This window comes from Nerophis ophidion, linkage group LG10, assembly GCF_033978795.1.
Source record: "Nerophis ophidion isolate RoL-2023_Sa linkage group LG10, RoL_Noph_v1.0, whole genome shotgun sequence".
Taxonomy (NCBI): domain Eukaryota; kingdom Metazoa; phylum Chordata; class Actinopteri; order Syngnathiformes; family Syngnathidae; genus Nerophis; species Nerophis ophidion.
In genome coordinates this window covers 64,556,328-64,582,889 of record NC_084620.1, presented here as the reverse complement: position 1 = coordinate 64,582,889, position 26,562 = coordinate 64,556,328, and the positions used below count along the sequence as shown (strand labels likewise).

At 40.4% G+C, this 26,562-nt stretch overlaps 1 protein-coding gene across 3 annotated transcripts in view; it reads right to left on the bottom strand.

Annotated features, from left to right (window-relative positions):
- tbc1d22a (TBC1 domain family, member 22a) overlaps window positions 1–26,562 on the bottom strand; it is a 348,296-nt gene that overhangs the window by 249,570 nt on the left and 72,164 nt on the right. Inside the window, exons 7-8 of one of the 3 annotated variants that reach the window (XM_061914479.1) lie at window positions 9,871–9,999; window positions 5,418–5,480 (exon numbers count right to left, since the gene is read on the bottom strand). In XM_061914479.1, the coding sequence (XP_061770463.1) occupies window positions 5,418–5,480; window positions 9,871–9,999 (192 nt within the window). Of the gene's footprint in view, window positions 1–5,089; window positions 5,156–5,417; window positions 5,481–9,870; window positions 10,000–26,562 lie in introns of all 3 variants that reach the window. The other 2 variants (XM_061914478.1, XM_061914480.1) reach the window with 2 other exon arrangements.

Sequence of the window (26,562 nt, the reverse complement as noted above, 5' to 3'; positions counted from 1 at the left end):
TTTTTACTTTAGTTGGTGTGGCTTATATATTGGTGCATTTCATTGCGTAGAAATCCGATACATTGTAACAGAAGTGTAGATAGAACATGCTACAACAGAAAGTAACCAGATATTAACAGTAAATTAATAATATTTTGGACAAAATAATACACCCGGAAATAATGCACTATGTTACCGCACCGATGCCTTTACAACCCGTTTTGAAATGGTTGTATTATTATGTATTTACAGAATAATATAGTGTGTATCACAGGACACTGCATTATATATTGCGATATATATTTTTGGCTATTAGGCTCATCCATAACCAGGGCCCATGTAAATTGAAACCTCAATTAGTGAAAGCACTGTGTCTATTTAAGCAACAAACTTCAAAACCGCACAGTTTCTGATGAGCGTTCTCATTTGAAAAAATGCATTACTTGGCAATAAAGCCGAATATAATCCAAATTGGAAGTCCAAATTAGGCACTTTATTTAGTTTTTACAACGTGATTGTCAGTATATTGTCAACAAGTCACCTGTTCAATAACAGGAGGAACACAAACACTTAGCTATCACTTATGGAATCCCCGCAGAATGGCTTCAATATACCGCGCTGCCACAGATGGAACAGACTGTTGACTGCCTAAATCTCGCTGAGCCCCTTGGGGGGTTGAGGAGGGGAGCGAGGGCGCTGCAGAAACAAACAACTGAATGAAATGAAGCAGGGGTGATTTTCAGGTGGCACTGCAGCAAGCATAACCATATAAAAAGGCCCCTTTGGAGTCTGGTGCGTGGCGGAATGCGCCAGGGCAGGGATATTTCAAATCAGTGCTTTGAATTTACACGCGAACAAAAGGTTGGTGGGAAAAGGTGACGGAGATAAATCTACGCCACATATGATCCTAGATTATTCTGCACTGCATCCAGACAGCCTTGAGGTGTATTATTTACACGGGGGGGCAAAGGGAAGGTGCAATGTGACTGCTAATGTGTTTCTGTACTGACAAATGTTAATAAAGCACCTCTCCTGCGTCCTACACACAAGTACACCATGCTTTAATGAGTGGAAGTATGTGCACGCTTGTTTGTAGGTGCGTCAACTCGGGGACCTGGCTACCTCATTAGGCTGCATCTCATTATGTACTTTTATTGTATTTTCTCCTCAAGCTAGTGGTTAATAAGTACAGAATACCGGACAAATCAAATCTAACATATAAACTATTAGATTTAGGGACTGAACATCTTGGCATGGGAGTGTGTGCATTGATTTATGTTTCACTAATGTGCCTTGATAGCGACTGTTTAGTTTAATTAACAAGGTTTTCCTCTTGAACAACAACAGTGATGCAACAATAGCACTTACAAAGCCCTTATAGGCGTTTATAGGAGCGCGGACCATGCAGAGATGATAATTATGTGCATTTGATTCCATGCTTGATCGTAAATGTGGTGCAAGTGTGTGTGCCATGCAGCAAGGGCTTTCCTACATCCTATTCTGACCCTGATGTATTTCACGACGACACATGGTAAACTTAGGGCTGGACCATTTTGGCAAAAATAATAATGACGATTGCAACCGGACTGTTCGGGTTGTCTAAGAAGACGGTTTCGGTATCGTATAGATTTAGGCTTGGACCGATTTCCCCCCCAGACCGTTTTTTCCCCTCCTTTTGAGTACCTTGTTTGGTTAAATGTTGTATTTAGAAGGTATGTATGTTTATCTATTTACAAAAAAGCCCAAATAAGGGCTTCACGGTGGCAGAGGGGTTAGTGCGTCTGCCTCACAATACGAAGGTCCTGCAGTCCTGGATTCAAATCCAGGCTCGGGATCTTTCTGTGTGGAGTTTGCATGTTCTCCCCGTGAATGCGTGGGTTCCCTCCGGGTACTCCGGCTTCCTCCCACCTCCAAAGACATGCACCTGGGGATAGGTTGATTGGCAACACTAAATTGGCCCTAGTGTGTGAATGTGAGTGTGAATGTTGTCTGTCTATCTATGTTGGCCCTGCGATGAGGTGGCGACTTGTCCAGGGTGTACCCCGCCTTCCGCCCGATTGTAGCTGAGATAGGCGCCAGCGCCCCCCGCGACCCCGAAAGGGAATAAGCGGTAGAAAATGGATGGATGGATGGGTGTGAATGTGAGTGTGAATGTTGTTTGTCCATCTGTGTTGGCCCTGCGATGAGGTGGCGACTTGTCCAGGGTGTACCCCGCCTTCCGCCCGATTGTAGCTGAGATAGGCGCCAGTGCCCCCCGCGACCCCAAAAGGGAATAAGCGGTAGGAAATGGATGGATGGAAAAAAGTGCATGTGTGCAAGTACATATTTTTGTATTATTTGTTAAAGGGCAACTTAAATGTAAATGCTGAATGACTATATTTCTTTTTGTATTACAAAATTATTAGAAAAGGTAACTTAATTGAATGTAAAAAATGTTATGTTGGGCATATAAGCTTTTTTGCTTCTGCCTGTTTCAGTCATGTTATTCATTTTTGAATCGTGATCCATGTTTGAATATGTTTTTGTTAGACTGAAAATAAACTGAAACTGAACTTAAACTGAAAGATAGAAACATGCTATCTAAGTATAACCCATTTACTATTTACTAGGATGAGAGGAAAAACATCTTCTAATACGAACCAAACAGTCAAGTTGCGATCGACTGAATGCCCTGAGATTACAATGACCTGGATGAATGAGAACATTCATAGACAATGACGAGGATTATTTTGATTGATATTGAAATCACGATTAATAACACTGTTAGTCATTGACTTTAAAATATGAGTGGTTATTAGGGCTGTGAATCTTTGGGTGTCCCACGATTCGATTCAATATCGATTCTTGGGGTCACGATTCGATAATATATCAATTTTTTCCGATTCTCGATTCAAAAACGATATTTTCCCATTCAAAACGATTCTGTATTCATTCAATACATAGGATTTCTGCAGGATCTACCCCAGTCTGCTGACATGCTAGCAAAGTAGTAGATATTTGTAAAAAGCTTTTATAATTGTAAAGGACAATGTTTTATCAACGGATTGCAACAATGTAAATTTGTTTTAACTATTAAACGAACAAAAAATATGACTTATTTTATCTTTGTGAAAACATTGGACACAGTGTGTTGTCAAGCTTATGAGATGCGATGCAAGTGTAAGCCACTGTGACACTATTGTTCTTTTTATTTTTATAAATGTCTAATGATAATGACAATGAGGGATTTTTAATCACTGCTATGTTGAAATTATAACTAATATTGATACTGTTGTTGATAATATTCATTTTTGTTTCATTACTTTTGGTTTGTTCTGTGTCGTGTTTGTGTCTCCTCTCAATTGCTCTGTTTATTGCAGTTCTGAGTGTTGCTGGGTCAGGTTTGGTTTTGGAATTGGATTGCATTGTTATGGTATTGCTGTGTAGTTGTTTGTTGGATTGATTTAAAAAAAAAAAAAATTTTTTTTTTTTTTTAAATGAAAAAAAATCGATTTTTTAACAATGTAAACGATTCGATTCGTATTCGAATCGATTTTTTCCCCACATCCCTAGTGGTTATTGTACCACCAAAAGTCAACTTCAAATTAAGGCTATCAATGTTAACGCATTAACCCTTGTGATTTATTTAATCGCAAATCTTATTTGTAACCATTCATAATCAATTTTTTAAAATTCGAAAATGTATATTTTCTTTATTTTTTTCCTGTCCTGCCACTAAAGCTAATCATATTGTTGCTAGAGATGATCATGTCTGCTGTACAGATTGACTTTACGAAATAAAAGTGTTGGATACTTCTCTAGCCTTATTTGTATTTGACTTTATTAAATGTTTGGGTAATTTTCTTTTTTACAACACCAGGTTTCTTTTAGGTGATATAAAAATCTATTAGAGCTGTTTTTCCATTTTATGGAGGAATGTAGTTAATCGTAGAACTGGCAAAGTATTGATTTTGAATCGAGACTTTATTCTGAATCTAACAATCCAATCGAATTGTGTGGTGCCCAAAGATTCACAGTCCTACTGGAAACGTTATTCTGCTTACAATAACAGCATTTTACTCACATCTACGTCAAATTCCCTGGTAATCTGCATTTAAATGCATATTCCTTTTTATTGGCAAATTCTGCGACTATGTTAACTCAGAAATACTACACTTGTTTTCTTGAGTTTAGTGATTATTGATGAGACATACTGGTGGTGTGTCCGATAAAAAGAGGTACCAGAAACTAAAGGTGTCAAAAACAAATCGGTTTTCGAATTAATCGCTAATTTTATTTGTAACCATTCATAATCAATTTTTAAAAATTCGAAAATGTATATTTTCTTTATTTTTTTCCTGTCCTGCCACTAAAGCTAATCATATTGTTGCTAGAGATGATCATGTCTGCTGTACAGATTGACTTTATGAAATAAAAGTGTTGGATACTTCTCTAGCCTTCTTTGTATTTGACTTTATTAAATGTTTGGGTAATTTTCTTTTAGGTGATATAAAAATTTATTAGAGCTGTTTTTCCATTTTATAGAGGAATGTAGTTAATCGTAGAACTGGCAAAGTATTGATTTTGAATCGAGACTTTATTCGGAATCTAATTTTTACCCTCAACAATCCAATCGAATTGTGTGGTGCCCACAGAGTCACAGTCCTACTGGAAACGTTATTCTCCTTACAATAACAGCATTTTACTCACATCTACGTCAAATTCCCTGGTAATCTGCATTTAAAAGCATATTCCTTTTTATTGGCAATTTCTGCGACTATGTTAACACAAAAATACTACACTTGTTTTCTTGAGTTTAGTGATTATTGATTAGACATACTGGTGGTGTGTCCGATAAAAAGCAACAACCATGGTGAGGTCCTAAACTTCTAGTAGACCTGGTCTTGTGTTCACTCCCATCCACGTTTCAACCTTAAGAATGTGCATTCGCGGCCCATTATTTGTTGTTTCTGATTACCGCTACAATATTTGTATGATCATGAGAAGCCAAAATCGAAATCTTATGTATTGTCCAGCCCTAGTAAATCTTCAAAGTTCAAAATAAGAGTGTAAGCAAGCCCTGCTGGCTGAGGTGACATGCGTGCAAGGGCTTGAAGGAGGAAGATCTCACCTCTTGGACAGAAGCTTGTTGAAAGAGAGGAATAAGAGGATTAGTTCTCGGTATGTCAATGTGAATCTGCAGAGACAGAAAGGGAGAGAAATAAAAGACAAACTGAAGCAACGGGGCAGGTTAGCACGGATCAGACAGCGAGGTGCAACAGTTAGTGGGTCGGCGTCCTCCGGCGTAACTTTTCAGAGCGTCCTCCCCACAGCAGACGAGCAACGTGACAGGCGGACAGAATTGTCAGAAGGGATGCAGGACAGCGGCTGGAGACAAGCCCACTGAGACTGATTTGTTGTTGTTGTTACAGACTACTCACAGTCCTGTCCGCCCTTACCTCTGTCACCTTTGGCTGGAGCACCAAAGACTCGGGACTCATCCTAGGAATGTCTATTTGGATCTGACAGCAACATGGGAGAGAATGTTTTAGACACACAAACATTCACACACCGCTGCAAATTCCAAAGAGAGAGGTAGAAGTTGTTGATATCACTATTGAGGGGGGGGGGGGGGGGGGGGTGAATGGCATTGACGAAAACGTCTGTGTGCATTGCAGCGTCAATGCAATCACTCTCCGCACCTTGCAGCAGGATTTAGTTTATGGCGTGGGTGTGCGGTCCCGAATGCCCCATAAAATAAAATGGCAAATCCGGTCTATCAGTCTTGCTGAGGAATAATTGCTTGGTTTTAATTTCCTCCTGTGCATTTTAAAAACTTTAGGTAGGTAGCTTGAGGTACAACTTAAGGCATTAGCCGGAGACTAAAAACTTTGTATTCCACGCATTCTGGAATTTTTATGCCGATTTTTTAAGGTGATTACCGAAAAAAAATTATTGAAGGCAGGGGTGTCAAACGTACGGCCCGCGGGAGGAGTTTGCTAAGTATACAAATTAACCTGAAATTTTTGAATGAAGGAAACAGCTGTTCTACATGTGTCTACTGGATGTTGCAATAGCAATTCTTTGTATCTCTGTAGATCAGGGGTAGGGAACCTATGGCTCTAGAGCCAGATGTGGCTCTTTTGATGAATGCGTCTGGCTCTCAGATACATCTGAGCTGACGTTGCTTAACACGATAAGTAATGAATAATTCCACTTGTTCTCACAGTGTTAAAAATAATCTTCAAAATATAAAACATTCTCATGCATTTTTAATACATCCATCCGTTTCCTACCGCACCTGTTTAAGAAGTTGCGTTAATGGTATGAAGTTATTTATCTATTGGTTAGTCTGGGGCTTGCCCTCCTGGGGGTTCTTCAGACCACCAAGCACTGACATGAGAGCCTGTTTCAGGGTTGCAATATTGTTATATTTTTCAATAAGTATCTCAGTTGCTTTCCAGCAGATGTATTTTTCTCTTTCGTTCTCACTCGCACTCTGGCTCCAGCTCCAACCCTGTCTCTCCTCCTGGCTGCTGCTTATAACCGAGCGGCAGGTGATTAGATAACAAGGCCGAGATGGGCCATCTATGCACCTGTCGCTGATTTCGAGGCTGATCCTGGCAACACCCCGCTTCGCTGTAGGCCCGCAGGCCACGCCCCCCTCCACAGTTAGCTTCAGAATAACAATGTTATTACAAAGAATAAGAGACCTATCGTAGTATAGAAATGTTGCTCTTACTTAAAAATGCACGCGTTTATTTGTGTTCAGTATTAAAAAAAATATTATATGGCTCTTACAGAAATACATTTTAAAATATTTGGCTTCTCGGCTCTCTCAGCCAAAAAGGTTCCCGACCCCTGCTGTAGATGATGGTACATATGTACAAAATAAACCACATGATGTTTTGTACATCAATCGAGGAAAATGATCAAACTACATACATAGCATACTGTAATTTTCATTTAGATATTTTTTTATCTTGATTGATTGAAAATGAACACCAATGAGTTGACTGATGAACATTATCACATCATTCATTCAGAAAATATAAATAACAACAAATAAACCGCAACATGTAAGTGTAAAACAACAACAACATTATGATTTGTACATTTTCAGAAAGTACTTTTTCTATTTCCAAACACAGAAAACTATCTGAAGGCGTCTTTATTTTTAAGTTATCGTGCAGGGATATTACCACTCCGGCCCACTTGGGAGTAAGAATTTTCTCCATGTGGCCCCCGATCTAAAATGAGTTTGACACTCCTGATTTAAGGGGTTGCCCACAGCCACTGTCGTTAATGTCAAGTCTTTTGATGTGGAACAAATAGAAAACCCGGCACAAAATAGCTACAAAAATAAAATTACATGAAAATAAGAACTTGATTCGCATCCAAATCGTGGTTCTTATTTATTTCTATATCGATTCCTAACACGACGAGTTGAGTTTATACCAAAAAGTTATTTTTTGGTTTCATCTGACCACATGTCATTCTCCCAATCCTCTGTTGTATCATCCATGTATCCATTTTGGTATAAACTCAACTCGTCGTGTTTGGAGGAAGAAGAATACTGAGTTGCATCCCAAGAACACCATACCTACTGTGAAGCATGGGGGTGGAAACACCATGCTTTGGGGCTGTTTTTCTGCTAAGGGGACAGGACGATTGATCCGTGTTAAGGAAAGAATGAATGGGGCCATGTATCGTGAGATTTTGAGCCAAAACCTCCTTCCATCAATGAGAGCTTTGAATGGTTAAACAAATACTTATTTTCCACCATAATTTACAAATAAATTATTTAAAATTCCTACAATGTGAGTTCCTGGATTTTTTTTTTACACATTCTGTCTCTCACAGTTGAAGTGTACCTATGATGAAAATGACAGATCTCTGTCATTATTTTAAGTGGGAGAACTTGCACAATCGGTGGCTGACTAAATCATTTTTTGCCCCACTGTATGAGTATAAATTGTATCTGCTGATTGACCAACCAAAAAAATGTAAAATATCGCAGCCAATAATCAGGTCGAGCTGTAGCATTATGAAGCTTTTCAAATATACGACACCATTTTCCTTTTAGATGGTAAAAAGAAAATACACAGTAGGATTTCTTCAACATCTCCAGACAAATGCTGACACGCTAAATCTGTCTAAGAAAGCTGCCAAAAACATAAACAAGATATTGAAAGGAGACAGACGGACAGATAGAAGACCAGGTACAGGAACAGTTGGACACATTCCAACTGACCTCTGTGAACACGAAAATAACATTGTTGAACAAGAACACTGATACACCCTATCACAGGGGTAGGGAACCTATGGTTCTAGAGCCAGATGTGGTTCTCTTGATGACTGCATCTGGCTCTCAGATAAACCTTAGCTGACATTGCTTAACACGATAAGTAATTAATAATTTTGCTGGTAATCACAGTGTTAAAAATAACGTTCAAAATATAAAACATTCTCATGCATTTTAATCCAGCCATCCATTTTCTACCGCACCTGTTCAAGAAGTCGCATTATTGGTAAGAAGTATTTTATTTATTATTGGTTAGCTTCAGAATAAAAATGCTTTTAAAAATGATAAGTCTTAATGTACTCTAAAAATGTTATTAATTAAAAATGCATGCATTTTGTTGTATTCAGTGTTTTCGGCTCTCACGAAAATACATTTAAAATATTTGGCTTTTATGGCTCTCTCAGCCAAAAAGGTTCCCGACCCATCCATCCATCCATCATCTTCCGCTTATCCGAGGTCGGGTCGCGGGGGCAACAGCCTAAGCAGGGAAACCCAGAATTCCCTCTCCCCAGCCACTTCGTCTAGCTCTTCCCGGGGGATCCCGAGGCGTTCCCAGGCCAGCCGGGAGACATAGTCTTCCCAACGTGTCCTGGGTCTTCCCCGTGGCCTCCTACCGGTTGGACGTACCCTAAACACCTCCCTAGGGAGGCGTTCGGGTGGCATCCTGACCAGATGCCCGAACCATCTCATCTGGCTCCTCTCGATGTGAAGGAGCAGCGGCTTTACTTTGAGTTCCTCCCGGATGGCAGAGCTTCTCACCCTATCTCTAAGGGAGAGCCCCGCCACACGGCGGAGGAAACTCATTTGGGCCGCTTGTACCCGTGATCTTATCCTTTCGGTCATGACCCAAAGCTCATGACCATAGGTGAGGATGGGAACGTAGATCGACCGGTAAATTGAGAGCTTTGCCTTCCGGCTCAGCTCTTTCTTCACCACAACGGATCGGTACAACGTCCGCATTACTGAAGTTCCCGACCCCTGCCCTATCAATACTGTACATGCACACACCAAGCTATCAAGTATAGTGCCAGAGGGATACAGAAAAAAAAATTTGGTGCTCACTTAGTCAGCAGACGAGCTTGGCAAAAAGGCATAAAAAAAGCTTCAAGACACGATTCAAGTGATCAAGAAAACAAACTGGCAAAAAATTGATGTGAAATAAAGTTTGCTATAGAAATGAAGTGGAAAGTTTGCTATGGTATGTCTGCTATCAGGGTGACATGAAGGCTAAAGTAAGACTTGCTCATTTTCTAAGCCATAGAGCAGCGCTCATTTGAGCAAGACTGAAGCTCGAGGCTAGCCGGATAAACTCAGAGTAGAGTTGGATCACATAGGCTCAGTGCAAAAATACTTGTTAAACAACTGCTTTCAGTGATCCTTTCTACAGGGTGCCATCCTGCCGACTCGCACTTAGACATGCACGCGCGAGGCAATACGTTCGAGACAAAGATGTGGTTCTTGTAATTGGAAAGGGAAGCTTTTGTTTTCCGTATCTCATTCCGTCCTTGAAGGAGTCAGACAGGTGAGGCAACGTGAAACAAACAACTAAAAAGGAACAGGAAGGCCAATCAGTTGTCGTGTTTGTTGGTGCGGGAGCACTTATATACCTGTCTGTACGTGTCCTGATGGTGTTCGTCATTGCGGGAGTCGTAGTACTGCTGGATGAAGCCGAAATACTCCTGCCGCTTCCTCTGGAGGACATTGTCTCGCCTCTCTGCATTGGCTGGCAGGTAACCCTTAAAAAGTTGTAAAATGGACATCATGGAATCAGACGTGCGTGTAGTGAAAGGATGCCATGAAGACGGAACATTATCTGTCAAATACAAGTCTTCAAAGTGTGGGGAAGGCCTGGAAAAAAAACAATAATAAGCAGTTTTTTGAATACCTTAGTTACGTCAAAGGCTAAATGACGATGATGATTTTCAGTTTTTACAAAAGCTCTACAAAAATCAAATACTTATTTTCCACCATAATTTACAAATAAATTATTTAAAATGCTTCCAATGTGAGTTCGTGGATTTTTTTTACACATTCTGTCTCTCACAGTTAAAGTGTACCTATGATGAAAATTACAGAACTCTGTCATCATTTTAAGTGGGAGAACTTGCACAATCGGTGGCTGACTAAATCATTTTTTGCCCCACTGTATGTGTATAAATTGTATCTGCTGATTGACCAATGTTCCATCAAGACGGAACATTATCTGTCAAATACAAGTCTTCAAAGTGTGGGGAAGGCCTGGAAAAAAAACAATAATAAGCAGTTTTTTGAATACCTTAGTTACGTCAAAGGCTAAATGACGATGATGATTTTCAGTTTTTACAAAAGCTCTACGAAAATCAAATACTTATTTTCCACCATAATTTACAAATAAATTATTTAAAATTCCTCCAATGTGAGTTCCTGGATTTTTTTTACACAATAATTGAAAAAAGTCCTATTTTCTAAGTTCACACTTTGTAAACACTTTGAAATTTGAAATTGTCTACGAAAATCATTGAAAAAAATCCTATTTTCTAAGTTCACCCTTTGTAAACACTTTGAAATTTGACATTATGTGAATTTTTTTTTTAAGTGAATTATATTTATATAGCGCTTTTCTCTAGTGACTCAAAGCGCTTTACATAGTGAAACCCAATATCTAAGTTACATTTAAACCAGTGTGGGTGGCACTGGAAGCACGTGGGTAAAGTGTCTTGCCCAAGGACACAACGGCAGTGACTAGGATGGCGGAAGCGGGAATCGAACCTGCAACCCTCAAGTTGCTGGCACGCCCGCTCTACCAACCGAGCTATACCGTTGAATTCAGTTTAGAAAGGTGCATGAGAAATACATCAAATTTAAACGATTAACTTTTAAGACTTCCTACCGACAATGTACAATTATTCTCAACAAAAGAGAAGACATATAACCTTAGAGAAAAATCTAATTTAAAACACTGGTGTACATGTACAACACTTAAGACCTTTATTATGCCATGGATTAGAAAAACAATCTACTACTATGATCCAGTTTCAGAAAATGTTCTAACTCAAAGTTTTCACAAAGTACAAAAAAAAAATGTATCCTGATAAACATCTCGATTCTTGTGAAAAAATGTGATAATCTTATTGATCTCATAATGTGAGCCATGAATTACATAATCATTTATTCATGAAAACGTGATTTTATGTTAATTGTGTATTAAATAATTATTCACTTACTCATTTGTCTATTTATTAATGATTTAGTTGTAGTTGTGTTGCAGAATGAGTACCGTATTTTTGGGAGTATAAGTCGCACCGGCCGAAAATGCATAATAAAGAAAGAAAAAAACATATAAGTGGCACTGGAGTATAAATCGCATTTTTGGGGGAAATTTATTTGATAAAACCCAACACCAAGAATAGACATTTGGAAGGCAATTTAAAATACATAAAGAATAGTGAACAACAGGCTGAATAAGTGTACGTTATATGAGGCATAAATAACCAACTGAGAAGGTAAGGTGCCTGGTATGTTAACGTAACATATTATGGTAAGAGTCCTTCAAATAACTATAACATATAGAACATGCTATACGTTTACCAAACAATCTGTCACTCCTAATCGATAAATCCCATGAAATCTTATACGTCTAGTCTCTTACGTGAATGAGCTAAATAATATTATTTGATATTTTACATTAATGTGTTAATAATTTCCCACATAAGTCGCTCCTGAGTATAAGTCGCACCCCCGGCCAAACTATGAAAAAAACTGCGACTTATAGTCCGAAAATTATGGTAAGTAACAAATGCTTTAGTAATTGTTATGAAAGAAAAGAAGTCGGATTATTAAATAAGCGCTGCTTCTTCCTACTGCTTTTCCGATGTGCTGTAAAGAGAGACTGTAATTATGAGATGTATCGTATTGTAAATGTATGCTTGTTTAGAATAAATTAACACCGTAACCAATTTTTAACCCTGTCCTTTTCGGTCAGAATAAGTATTTTTAAAATGTTTAAAATAGACTGTGCAGCCTGCGATGAGGTGGCGACTTGTCCAGGGCGTACCCCGCCTTCCGCCCGATTGTAGCTGAGATAGGCGCCAGCGCCCCCCGCGACCCCGAAAGGGAATAAGCGGTAGGAAATGGATGGATGGATGGGATAAACTGTGCAGCACATAAATCAAAATAAAATTAATGTTTATTTTTTTAATAGATGTTCATATCACATGATTTGTGTAATTTGTGCATTTATTAATCCATCCATCCATCCATCTTCTTCCGCTTAGCCGAGGTCGGGCGGCCGCGGGGGCAACAGCCTAAGCAGGGAAACCCAGACTTCCCTCTCCCCAGCCACTTCGCCTAGCTCTTCCCGGGGGATCCCGAGGCGTTCCCAGGCCAGCCGGGAGACATAGTCTTCCCAACGTGTCCTGGGTCTTCCCCGTGGCCTCCTACCGGTTGGACGTGCCCTAAACACCTCCCTAGGGAGGCGTTCGGGTGGCATACTGACCAGATGCCCGAACCACCTCATCTGGCTCCTCTCGATGTAGAGGAGCAGCGGCTTTACTTTGAGTTCCTCCCGGATGGCAGAGCTTCTCACCCTATCTCTAAGGGAGAGCCCCGCCACACGGCGGAGGAAACTCATTTGGGCCGCTTGTACCCGTGATCTTATCCTTTCGGTCATGACCCAAAGCTCATGACCATAGGTGAGGATGGGAACGTAGATCGACCGGTAAATTGAGAGCTTTGCCTTCCGGCTTAGCTCCTTCTTCACCACAACGGATTGGTACAACGTCCGCATTACTGAAGACGCCGCACCGATCCGCCTGTCGATCTCACTTATCTCATTTATTAATCTATTCATTAATTAATTTCCTTTGTCTGTATGAAACCAGAACATTTTCTGCTTATCATTGATTTGCTACAGCAGTCATTGTGCTTTTTTCTCCCACGACATGTTTTGGATTGACAAAATATGTTTTATAGTTAGAGGTAGGGCTGAGCCGATAAAATAATAGCAACATATATTGCGAAAAAAACATACTCGATATCAATAGAAAATGTGTTCGATAAAATGTTTAAGATATTTTTTTCTGGGGAGGGGGGGAGAAACCGGAAATTACGAAGCAAGGCTGGTTGCAAGAACAAATGGACTTGTGCTCTGATAACCTAGCACACGAATGATGCAGCTCACAAAAGTTGACAACAAAGTCAGATACTTTCGGGCTCCAGTACTCTGGAATGCCCTCCCGGTAACAGTTCGAGATGCTACCTCAGTAGAAGCATCCAAGTCTCACCTTAAAACTCATCTGTATACTCTAGCCTTTAAATAGACCTCCTTTTTAGACCAGTTGATCTGCCGCTTATTTTCTTTCTCCTATGTCCCACCCTCCCTTGTGGAGGGGGTCCGGTCCGATGACCATGGATGAAGTACTGGCTGTCCAGAGTCGAGACCCAGGATGGACCGCTCGTCGGGACCCAGGATGGACCGCTCGCCTGTATCGATTGGGGACATCTCTACGCTGCTGATCCGCCTCCGCTTGAGATGGTCTCCTGTGGACGGGACTCTCGCTGCTGTCTTGGATCCGCTTTGAACTGAACTCTCGCGGCGGGGTTGGAGCCACTATGGATTGAACTTTCACAGCATCATGTTAGACCCGCTCGACATCCATTGCTTTCGGTCCCCTAGAGGGGGGGGTTGCCCACATCTGAGGTTCTCTCCAAGGTTTCTCATAGTCAGCATTGTCACTGGCGTCCCACTGGATGTGAATTCTCCCTGCCCACTGGGTGTGAGTTTTCCTTGCCCTTTTGCGGGTTCTTCCGAGGATGTTGTAGTCGTAATGATTTGTGCAGTCCTTTGAGACATTTGTGATTTGGGGCTATATAAATAAACACTGATTGATTGATTGATACGGATAGCATTCAGGTTGCATTGCGTTGAGACTGAAGTCACATTTGACACCTTAACAATTGACAACAAAACAATTACACAAAGCGACTCTGTAAAGAATCTGGGTATTATCTTTGACCCAACTCTCTCATTTGAGTCACACATTAAGAGTGTTACTAAAACAGCCTTCTGTCATCTATTTAACATCGCTAAAATGTGTCCCATTTTGTCCACCACTGACGCTGAAATCATTATTTATGCGTTCGTTACGTGTCGTCTGGATTACTGTAACGTATTTATTTCAAGTCTCCCTATGTCTAGCATTAAAAGATTACAGTTGGTACAAATTGTGGCTGCTAGACTTTTGACAAGAACAAGAAAGTTTGATCATATTACGCCTATACTGTATATACCTTTATAGACCTATATATATATATATATATATACTAGGGGTGTGGGAAAAAATCGATTCGAAAACGAATCGAATCGTTTACGTTGTGCGATTCAGACTCGATTCTCTTTTTTTTTAAATGAGAACCAAACCTGACCCAGCAACACTCATAACTGCAATAAACAGAGCAATTGAGAGGAGACACAAACACGACACAGAACAAACCACAAGTAATGAAACAAAAATGAATATTATCAACAACAGTATCAATAATAATTATAATTTCAGCAAAGCAGTGATTAAAAATCCCTCACTCACATTATCATTAGACATTTATAAAAATAATAACAAAGAACAATAGTGTCACAGTGGCTTACACTTGCATCGCATCTCATAAGCTTGACAACACACTGTGTCCAATGTTTTCACAAAGATAAAATAAGTCATATTTTTGGTTGGTTTAATAGTTAAAACACATTTACATTATTGCAATCAGTTGATAAAACATTGTCCTTTACAATTATAAAATATATATATATTTTTTTAAATCTACTACTCTGCTAGCATGTCAGCAGACTGGGGTAGATCCTGTTGAAATCCTATGTATTGAATGAATACAGAATCGTTTTGAATCGGAAAAATATCGTTTTTGAATCGAGAATCGAATCGAATCGAATAAAAAAAAAGCGATATATTATCGAATCGTGACCCCAAGAATCGATATTGAATCGAATCGTGGGACACCCAAAGATTCACAGCTCTAATATATTCCTATACTGGCTCCCCTGCACCGGCTTCCTGTGAACTTAAGATGCGACTTTAGTATTTTATACGCAAGTAGTAAAACCTTAAACGGTCTAGCTCCATCCTATCTTGGTGAATGTATTGTACCATATATCCCGGCCAGAAATCTAAGAACTTTGGCTTATTAGTGATTCCCAGAGCCCAAAAAAGTCTGCAGGCTTTAGAACGTTTTCTATTCGAGCTCCAGTACTCTGGAATGCTCTACCAATAACAGTTAGAAATGTTACCTTAGTTACCCATCTTAAAACTCATTTGTATACTGTAACCTTTAAATAGACCGCTTTTTAGACCTGTTGATCTGCTGTCTCTCTTTTCTGCTCTGCCCCCCTCTCCTGCGTGTAGAGGTTAAGGTGACCACGGATCAGCCTCCACGGAGGACACACTAGCTGTTCCGAATCGGAACTTGGGGTGAACAACTCCTCTTTACATCAATTAGTGAGGTCTCTGCACTGCTGACTTGTCTCCATTCATGATGATCCCCTGCTAATCCCCATTATGGACTGGACTTTTCATTATGCATCAGTCGGTGATGTCTCTGCGACCTGTCTACATGCAAGAGGATCCCCTGCTGACCTCTTTATGGACTGGACTCTCAAGACGTTACTAACCGTATTCACTTGGCATCGGCTGCTAGACTTTTGACAAGAACAAGAAAGTTTGATCACATTACGCCTGTACTGGCTCACCTGCACTGGCTTCCTGTGCACTTAAGATGTGACTTTAAGGTTTTACTACTTACGTATAAAATACTACACGGTCTAGCTCCATCCTATCTTGCCGATTGTATTGTACCATATGTCCCGGCAAGAAATCTGCGTTCAAAAGACTCCGGCTTATTAGTGATTCCCGAAGCCCAAAAAAAGTCTGCGGGGTATAGAGCGTTTTCCGTTCAGGCTCCAGTACTCTGGAATGCCCTCCCGGTAACGGTTCGAGATGCCACCTCAGTAGAAGAATTTAAGTCTCACCTTAAAACTCATTTGTATACTCTAGCCTTTAAATAGACTCCCTTTTTAGACCAGTTGATCTGCCGTTTCTTTTCTTTTTCTCCTATGTCCCACTCTCCCTTGTGGAGGGGGTCCGGTGGCCATGTACTGCTTGCCTGTGTATTGGCTGGGGACATCTCTGCGCTGCTGATCTGGCTCCGCTTGGGATGGTTTCCTTCCTGCTGGCTCCGCTGTGAACGGGACTCTCGCTGCTGTGTTGGATCCGCTTTGGACTGGACTCTCGCGGCTGTGTTGGATCCATTATGGATTGAACTTTCACAGTATCATGTTAGACCCGCTCGACATCCATTGCTTTCGTCCTCTCCAAGGTTCTCATAGTCATCATTGTCACCGACGTCCCACTGGGTGTGAGTTTTCCTTGCCCTTATGTGGGCCTACCGAGGACGTCGTAGTGGTTTGTGTTGTGGTTTGTGCAGCCCTTTGAGACACTAGTTATTTAGGGCTATATAAGTAAACATTGATTGATTGATTGATCCATTGCACCGGTTACCCATGGGGGGATCTCCACATCTGCAGTTCCTGCTGCATTTGGGGCGGTATAGCTCGGTTGGTAGAGTGGCAGGTTCGATTCCCGCTTCTGCCGTCCTAGTCACTGCCGTTGTGTCCTTGAGCAAGACACTTTACCCACCTGCTCCCAGTGCTTCCCGCACTGGTTTAAATGTAACATAGGTATTGGGTTTCACTATGTAAAACGCTTTGAGTCACTAGAGAAAAGCGCTATATAAATACAATTCACTTCCTTCCAAGGTTTCTTTTTGTTAACATTGGGTTGAGATTTTTCTTGCCCTGATGTGGGATCTGAGCCGAGGATGTCGTTGTGGCTTGTACAGCCCTTTGAGACATTTGTGATTAAGAGCTGTATCAGTAAATTTGATCGATTACTTGTCCAGAGTGTACCACACCTACCGCCCCGAATGCAGCTGAGATAGGCTCCAGCGACCCCCCGCGAGCCCAAAAGGGACAAGCGGTAGAAAAATGGAAGGATGGATGATTGATTGACATTTGAAAAGATCCGATTCATATCGGATTTGGACTACCTCCTGATGTGGCCTGAATCTGATGCGAAAAGATCAGATTTGAAACACTTTGGAGAGCTGTGTCACTTGAGGGCAAACAAAATCCGATTTGGTGTGCAGTGTAAACGGGGCCTCGGTGTCCAAATAATATAAATGGTTGGAGGCTAAGTTAACAAACACACATAGTGTATGTGTGCGAACAAAACTTTGATATTAAATTACAAGTGCCTGCTCTCTGCGCAGTCGACGCTGATGCAATAAAGACAAACATCCTCGACAGAACAACAAACCGCCTCTAAAACTGAACGGGTGCCTTCAGGGGGGGTTGGAAGTTATCACATTTGAATCATAACGCACACCCTGTGAAGTTTGGTCATTTCATTTATTTCCTTACAACAACAACCTGATATCATACTGAAGGCTAGACTTCCTGATGAGCATCAGAGAGGTGGCAACCCTAAATCAGACACATGGGACGGGCAGAATATGAAGACCATCTCTGGGCGCGACCAATTATAGACTCCAAATTGACCGTTAATATAATCTACTACTCTCTCAAGCACATTGGTGGACAGCTTATGTCACCGTGCTCCCTTCAGTCTGGCTAAGTCTTTTAATATTGGATCTAATATTGTGGCCAGCCAGTCTATTCCTACCTCATATTCTCTTATCTGGCTTCAGTTAATAACCTGCACGCAGATCTTCTCTCCTATCTACCCGGCAAGCGCCTGCCTCTGCCAGCCCGCCAGACGGTCACATTTCAGTCCGTAAGCAAATATCATGTGACTTTTTTTGTATTTCTTTTTTTAACATAAAAAAGCATAATAAAGCCCACCCGTCCACAAGTTGAAGCAGGCCGAGGCTGGTGTTGTGTGCGAGCAGCCAGAAGAAGGCGAGGACGGGGAGCGTGTGCGTGTTAAAGGTTAATGGACAACTTAGCGGAGGTCGCTGACACCGCAGCTGCTTTACGGCTTGCTAGGACCCACACACACCAGTACAGCCACACTATGAGAAGAAAACTCGCGAGTTAGTACAAACTGCTGCATTCTGAATCATCAAATATTTCTCACAATAAAGTGCACTTTTTACGGAAAGTGCTTGAATTTTGAGCGGCGAATCTCAAATTTGTTTGTGGTCTACTTGGGTGAGCGGCGAGGCGAGAAATGCTAAGTGTAAAATGCATGGTGGCAAATGTGCCTCGGTGGTAATCACATCGCTTCATTCTCCTTCCTCTACATCAATCTACTCCCTAATCCTTGCATCTCTCTAATGGACCTTCTACTTGAGTAAGCTTTCTGAAGAAAAAAAAAAAAAAGTAAATACATGTTGGGAATCCATTTGGGGACTTGAAATGGCTTTCTTTTTAACAACCTTTTCTCCCAATCTAAATTATTCTTTAGACTGAACGGGAGTGGGAACAAATTGTCCCATTTAGGACGGAATAAATAAAAGACCACAACATCCTGGTAAATTGTTCTTAAATTATGACTTTTGTCCATATTTCTGACGCTTTTTGAATGTCAATGTGTTTACAAAGTGGAACATGCTCATCTCTAACTGGCTGACTGAGGTCATCATAGGCGGTTGTCGACAAGGCAGAAAGCCAAACCATTGCTTCTACGTTTACTTAAAAGGGAAATGCAATTTGTTATTTTTATTTTAGCCTACCTTTTAGATCCTTATGTAAGGCAAGTAAATAAATGATAAATGGGTTGTACTTGTATAGCGCTTTTCTACCTTCAAGGTACTCAAAGCGCTTTGACACTACTTCCACATTTACCCATTCACACACACATTCACACACTGATGGAGGGAGCTGCCATGCAAGGCGCCAACCCGCACCCATCAGGAGCAAGGGTGAGGTGTCTTGCTCAGGACACAACGGACGTGACGAGGTTGGTACTAGGTGAGAATTGAACCAGGGACCCTCGGGTTGCGCACGGCCACTCTACCACTGCGCCACGCCGTCCCTCATATACACATATGCTTTTCTTTTTTTCCAATTTAACTTGTGAATAATTTAATTTCGAGAGTTGATCACTTAGGGCAGGGGTCGGGAACCTTTTTGTCTGAGAGAGCCATCAAAGCCAAATATTTTAAAGTGTATTACCGTGAGAGCCATATAATATTTTTTAACACTGAAAAGTAAGTAAGACCAACATTTTTAGAGTATAATAAGTCTTATTTTTGTTTAATACAATTTTTATTGTGAAGCTAACCAATAATAAATAAAATACTTCATACCAATGATGCGACTTCTTGAACAGGTGTGGTAAAAAATGGATGGATGGATTAAAATGCATGAGAATGTTTTATATTTTCAACGTTATTTTTAGGGCTGGGCAACGATTAAAAATTGTAATCGAAGTTAATTGCACTATTTCTCCGATTAATCGCGATTAACTGCATTTTATACGCAAAGCCCAATAATGAATTCAAAAGTAGTGTGTAGTGCACCTTTATTGGAATATTCTCCCACATGAACAAAAGCAGCCAAAACATTTGTTGTGCAAACACAATTTAAATCAGTCCTTGTTAAACAGTAGCAGTTAAATAGCATATTTTATGAAAATCAACTCAAAAAATGTAAATACAAACATTTAAGCTTATTACTACCACTGCCAGGGTATTTAAGTTATCCTGTTTGTTATGGAAAATAAATATGATCTACATACAAATCTCTGAGCCACAATCATAACATCTGAACGGGCAATTTCTAAATTAACAGCGGAAACATTTTTTTTTTTTATCAGGGATCTTATGTTTAAAAAACCTATATTATAGGTAGTGGGCTGTTTTAGGGAATTTTTGATCAAATTATCCGTAGTAGCCATATTAATAATGTTGTGTTTATTCTGCGTAGTGCACTTAAAATAATTATGACCATATCTAGGAATTAATATGATGGGAATTTTCCGATTGTTTGCTTGGTGCTTTGATAAACTGAACGCATATACATGGTACTATATTGTGATGTTATGAGCCAGGGAAAAAAAGAACTACCCTACCCAGCATGCAACAAAATTGACGAGCATGCGCGGTAGCCCGGTATAGGTTGTGTCACCATGACTGCAACTTGTATGTTGTGATATGCACGCTCTGAAAGTAAACATTAAGAACTCAGCTAACACTCCTCGTCTGCATTATTCATAAATAGACAGACAACACAAATACTCCGCTGCTTCACAGGCCGCTGGATGTAGCCGGCAAAGTATTCGCATGCTAGCTAGCCGGTCTAGCAAGCACGCGTCATTCAGTCCAAAACGGCCCGATGTATCCACATTCAGAATTGTCTGGCGGTCGTAAGTGATCCCGGAGTGACCACGCTGTAAGCCAGCCATGAAATTTGCAGAATTTTCCAGTATTTTTGCCAAATGTTCCATCTTTACCAAGAGCCCCTCGTCCGGGCGACGCCATCTTGTTATGAAAAGGCGTTAACAAAATAAAAGCATGTAAACAACATACGCAAATGTGCGATAAAATAATTGTCGGCGTTAATAGATTGATGAGTTAACTCGTAATTAAACGCATTAATTTGCCCACCCCTAGTTATTTTTAATACTTATTACCAGCAGAATTACAGAAAAAAATGTGTCTGAGGGCCGGTTTATCTGATTTTTAGGAACACTAATACAAAAACTCACAATAATGTCTGATCGAATGCTAAAAAAGTTATGAGAGACTGTCTTAAAAAAACGGAATGGTATTTTACATTTTTTTTTACTGAACGAGACACCCAGAATGTACATAAAAATAAAGCATGTGGGATTTACAATATAAACTATGAACGATAAAACACTGAATATTGACAACATATGAACGTCATACCACCTCTCGATCGACATATTTTACAATCAAACAATGCAACAAAAATGCAACAACCACAGCGAAATATGAAAGTGAAGGGTAAAAAAAAAACACTTACAATCTGATACATCACTAAGCTTTAGAACTTTGTTGTAAAAATGTCTTTCCGCGTGTGTCCCTGACACCCGCATTTCAGGTTGACTGCTCTGGAAACACTGTGGAAACGCTCACCACCCACACTGCTTTGTGCCTCGTCTGAGCTGCCGTGACTTAGATAACCACAGTAACAAATTAGATTAGCATAGTAACTAATTAGATTACCATAGTAACTAGTATATCATGCAAAAGAGCAGATTTCAACCTTCGAAATACTTTGTATAGTTCAAGACTCACTGTAATTTGAAAACATCACTGCACACCCTAATGGCAGCTATAATTTCCATTTTGAATATCTGAAAAAATTATTTGGGAATGTCCAACGGGCCTGATTGAAAAGCATAACGGGCCGCAAGTCTGGTGTTAAGCAATGTCAGCTAAGATGTATCAGAGAGCCAGATGCAGTCATCAAAAGAGCCACATCTGGCTCTAGAGCCATAGGTTCCCTACCCCTGACTTAGGGGAAATTTCAGTCAATCTTAAAGGATCAAGAATCCAGTTCTATTGGGCATTGTACTTGTTTTTACTGAAAAATTGTTTGACCCATCGCATGTTTTAATGTTAATGTTGCAAGTATTTTATTATTATTTTTAACTGTGGTGTGTGACAGCTGCTGTTTTTGTTGTTGTTATATGTGATTCTGTAAATTCGTTTTGCTTTCCCCTTGGCCAAGTCAGTCTTGAAAAAGAGATTTTAATCTCATTTGGTTTTTTATCCGGTTAAATTAAGGAATTTCATTGATTAAATATACACCAGCAAAAGTCAGCTAACAATGGAGTCAATGGAATTCACTCTATCCAAAACCCTCGATATTTGTTTTTATACATGCTGTAAGTATATATGTAAGTAATGTAGTAACAGGCACAGTCATGATAACATGTAATATTTACATATTGTTCTCATTTTAAACATAGAGATGTGTATTATTTCACAGACACCATCCACCCATCCATTTTTTTCCGCTTATCCGCGGTCGGGTCGCGGGGGCAGCAGCCTAAGCAGGGAAGCCCAGACTTCCTTCTCCCCAGCCACTTTGTCCAGCTCCTCCCGGGGGATCCCGAGGCATTCCCAGGCCAGCCGGGAGACATAGTCTTCCCAACGTGTCCTTAGTCTTCCCCGTGACCTCCTGCCGGTCGGACGTGCCCTAAACACCTCCTATGGGAGGCGTTCGGGTGGCATCCTGAGCAGATGCCTGAACCACCTCATCTGGTTCCGCTCGATGTGGAGGAGCAAGGGCTTTACTCTGAGTTCCTCACCCTTTCACTTAGGTAGAGACCCGCCACCCGGCGGAGGAAACTCATTTTGGCCGCTCCTACCCGTGATCTTGTCCTTTCGGTCATAACCCAAAGCTCATGACCATAGGTGAGGATGGGACTGTAGATCGACCGGTAAATTGAGAGCTTTGCCTTTCGGCTCAGCTCCGTCTTTACCACAGCGTCCACATTACTGAAGACGCCGCACCGATAATATCACAGACGCATCACAACTTACTATTTCATTCAACAACAACACTGCTACTCATGGCAGACTTCATGAGAGACAAGTAAGACTATATTGGGACAAATGATGATCCAGAACCGTATGTTTTTTTAGCCTGAATATAAGGGGGATGATCTACAAGTTTTAGAACCTGAGTGATAAGCAGATACAGCAACTAAGCAGTATTGCTAAGTGCTAAACAAGAAATAAAAACTACAAACATGATAAAACAATCACTTAGCTGTGCAAATAATGCAAAATGTATCAAACTCAGATAAAAAAAATACATTTGCTCTATTGTGCCTCTGATTGGCCTGTCCCTAACCAATCGTGACTCATCATAGTAAACAACCGAGCAATCATGGATGTTCTTATACATGCAAACACGTCTTGGAAGGATGAAAGGGAGCGGTTTAGCAGCCCAATTAATGTGAAATAAATTATATCGATATTTTCTTAATGCATATCTTGTTTAAAAACATATCAATATCTCTTACAAACTCGATATATCGCTCAGCCCTACACACAAAACGGGCGGTTCCTGTGTTATTTATTGGCAAATTGTAGAACTATCAACTTCTAGGCATTGCAATCCATAAACCAAAAGAAAAGAAGATGTGAGTTAAAAAATTGCAAATTGTGATTAGAACCGTAAATTAATTTTCTTCAACTGAGTTGTATTTTTCTTTGTCATACATTATTAAATGTAAGAGTATCAAATTTGATCAATACACTGAAAGGTTGAGGTATTCCCAAGGGAAACAAATCTATTGATTGGGTCATTGATGCGAACAATAAGTTTGTTTTTATTTGAAGCGTGACAGTGATGAAACATGTACATTTACAACTCAACCAAGGCAGAAGCAGCAGCAGCTTTGCACACAGTGTGTGTGCGTCTCCTCTCAGCCTTGACAACAATGGAATGGAGTTTATTGTCATTGCACTTAAAAGTACAACAAAATGTGTTTCCAGTACAAGCTGTCGAAGAGAAGACATTTAGGAGACAGGGGACTGAGAGGAAAGGCTCACATTACTGCTTGTACGTTAATGACATTCGTGTGTTACGCCCTTTCACGTCGCCAAACATCCAAAAAAAAGTTGCGAGATTTGTCGCTAGTTGTTTTTGAGAAAGAAAGTCACATGTTCAAGAGTCTAGATTTAGCGAGAAAGTCGCCAAGTTGACAACACTGTGCCTTTGATTGATCCGGCTTATTAGTGATTCCTAGAGCCCAAAAAAAGTCTGCGGGCTATAGAGCGTTTTCCGTTCGGGCTCCAGTACTCCAGTTCGAGATGCTACCTCAGTAGAAGCATTTAAGTCTCACCTTAAAACTCATCTGTATACTCTAGCCTTTAAATAGACCTCCTTTTTAGACCAGTTGATCTGCCGCTTCCTTTCTTTTTTCTCCTATGTCCCCCCCCCTCCCTTGTGGAGGGGGTCCGGTCCGATGACCATGGATGAAGTACTGGCTGTCCAGAGTCGAGGCCCAGGATGGACCGCTCGTCGGGACCCAGGATGGACCGCTCACCTGTGTATCGGTTGGGGACATCTCTACGCTGCTGATCCGCCTCCACTTGAGATGGTTTCCTGTGGACGGGACTCTCGCTGCTGTCTTGGATCCGCCTTGAACTGAACTCTCGCGGCTGTGTTGGAGCCACTATGGATTGAACTTTCACAGTATCATGTTAGACCCGCTCGACATCCATTGCTTTCGGTCCCCTAGAGGGGGGGGGGGGGTTGCCCACATCTGAGGTCCTCTCCAAGGTTTCTCATAGTCAGCATTGTCACTGGCGTCCCACTGGATGTGAATTCTCCCTGCCCACTGGGTGTGAGTTATCCTTGCCCTTTTGTGGGTTCTTCCGAGGATGTCATAGTCGTAATGATTTGTGCAGTCCTTTGAGACATTTGTGATTTGGGGCTATATAAATAAACATTGATTGATGGATTGATTGATTAAAACTTGTATTAGTAGATTGCACAGTACAGTACATATTCCGTACATTTGGCCACTAAATGATAACACCCGGATAAGTTTTTCAACTTGTTTAAGTGCGCTGAAGTGTCTGTGGAAAAAATAAAGACCTTAAGTGGCTTCGGATTGGTATCTGCGTGGTGCCTTTTGTGGTTGGCTCGATTTAGGCACAATAATGTATAGATTGGTCTGTGACTGGTTCTTTCGGTAAGTCCATCATAATTACTCAAACTACAGCAGTCTGCGAGGAAACATGTTCAGTAACATAAAAAAAATAAGTATAACGTAGTGAACGGAAGGTGAAACATAAGTGTGAGAAATGTCAAGTGTGGTGTATGGCGTGAGAAAAGGTTAAATTGCGTGACTCACATGCTCTAAGAGTGAGGCTTGGCAACTCTGCAGCTAAGGCTTTAGCACAATGAACAGTGTAGTAGGTGTTGTGTTTACTTCGCAGAGTTGTGAGCTGCAAGTCTTAGCTCCCTCATCACCGGCTTGAGTGTCTCGATGCCGTCACAACAGGTGAAGCACTTAGATCATCGCTGCTCTTCTAATGTCAAAAACGGCCTTATTATTATCCAACTGACCATTCTTTTTTTTTTTTATTAATCCAAACATTTACCACACTTTAGACTTAATATTTGGGGGTGCATTGTCAACTCTTTTTGGTGCTGTCTGCCATGATGAAGCTCTCGTCGCAATCGAGAACGGTACTCTGGTGTAACGTCATCACAGAAGTCTCGCTAGATTGGAGCAGCCATATTTTGTATCAGATCTACAATCAACCGATTCATGACTTTCCATCGACCAATCCATTCTACATACAGATCGTTTCAGAGACTCGCCAAACAATGATTTCATAACTCTAAAGTTATAATCGTTAATCTTTTTTTTTTTTGGATAAAGACTACTTATATATTTTATATGTGTTTTCTTACGATGGTATATTCAGGTTTCGTACACCTTTTCCACGGCCAAATTCAAGCACTTTTTAAGTACTTTCAAGAAAAAGTTTTCAGTTTTTCCAGTACCCTTCAAAAGGCGAAAACCAGTGTGAATCAATCCATAGCCTTCTTGTTTGAGGTCACCAAATGATGTCTGTAGGAAAAATACAGAAAATCGGCTAAAATCTAAGCCTAGCATTGATCCAGCAGTTATCATTAACTGACTGGGGCACGGCAAATGAAGCAGTGTTTCTGTAGACCAGGGGTCCAGGTCGCCCGTAAGGACTAGATAAGTCGCCCGCTGGCCTGTTCTAAAAATAACTCAAATAGCAGCACTTACCAGTGAGCTGCCTCTATTTTTTTTATTTTATTTATTTACTAGCAAGCTGGTCTCGCTTTGCTCGACATTTTTAATTCTAAGAGAGACAAAACTCAAATAGAATTTGAAAATCCAGGAAAATATTTTAAAGATTTGGTCTTCACTTGTTTAAGTACATTCATTAATTTTTTTACTTTGCTTCTTATAACTTTCAGAAAGACAATTTTAGAGAAAAAATACAACCTTAAAAATGATTTTAGGATTTTTAAACACATATACCTTTTCAATTCCTTCCTCTTCTTTCCTGACAATTTAAATCAATGTTCAAATAAATAAATAAAAATGTATTGTAAAGAATATTAAATACATTTTAATTTAATTCTTCATTTTAGCTTCTGTTTTTTCGACGAAGAATATTTGTGAAATATTTCTTCAAACTTATTATGATTAAAATTAAAAAAAAATATTCTGGCAAATCTAGAAAATCTTTAGAATCAAATTTGAATCTTATTTCAAAATCTTTTGAATTTCTTTTAAAATGTTCGTCCTGGAAAATCT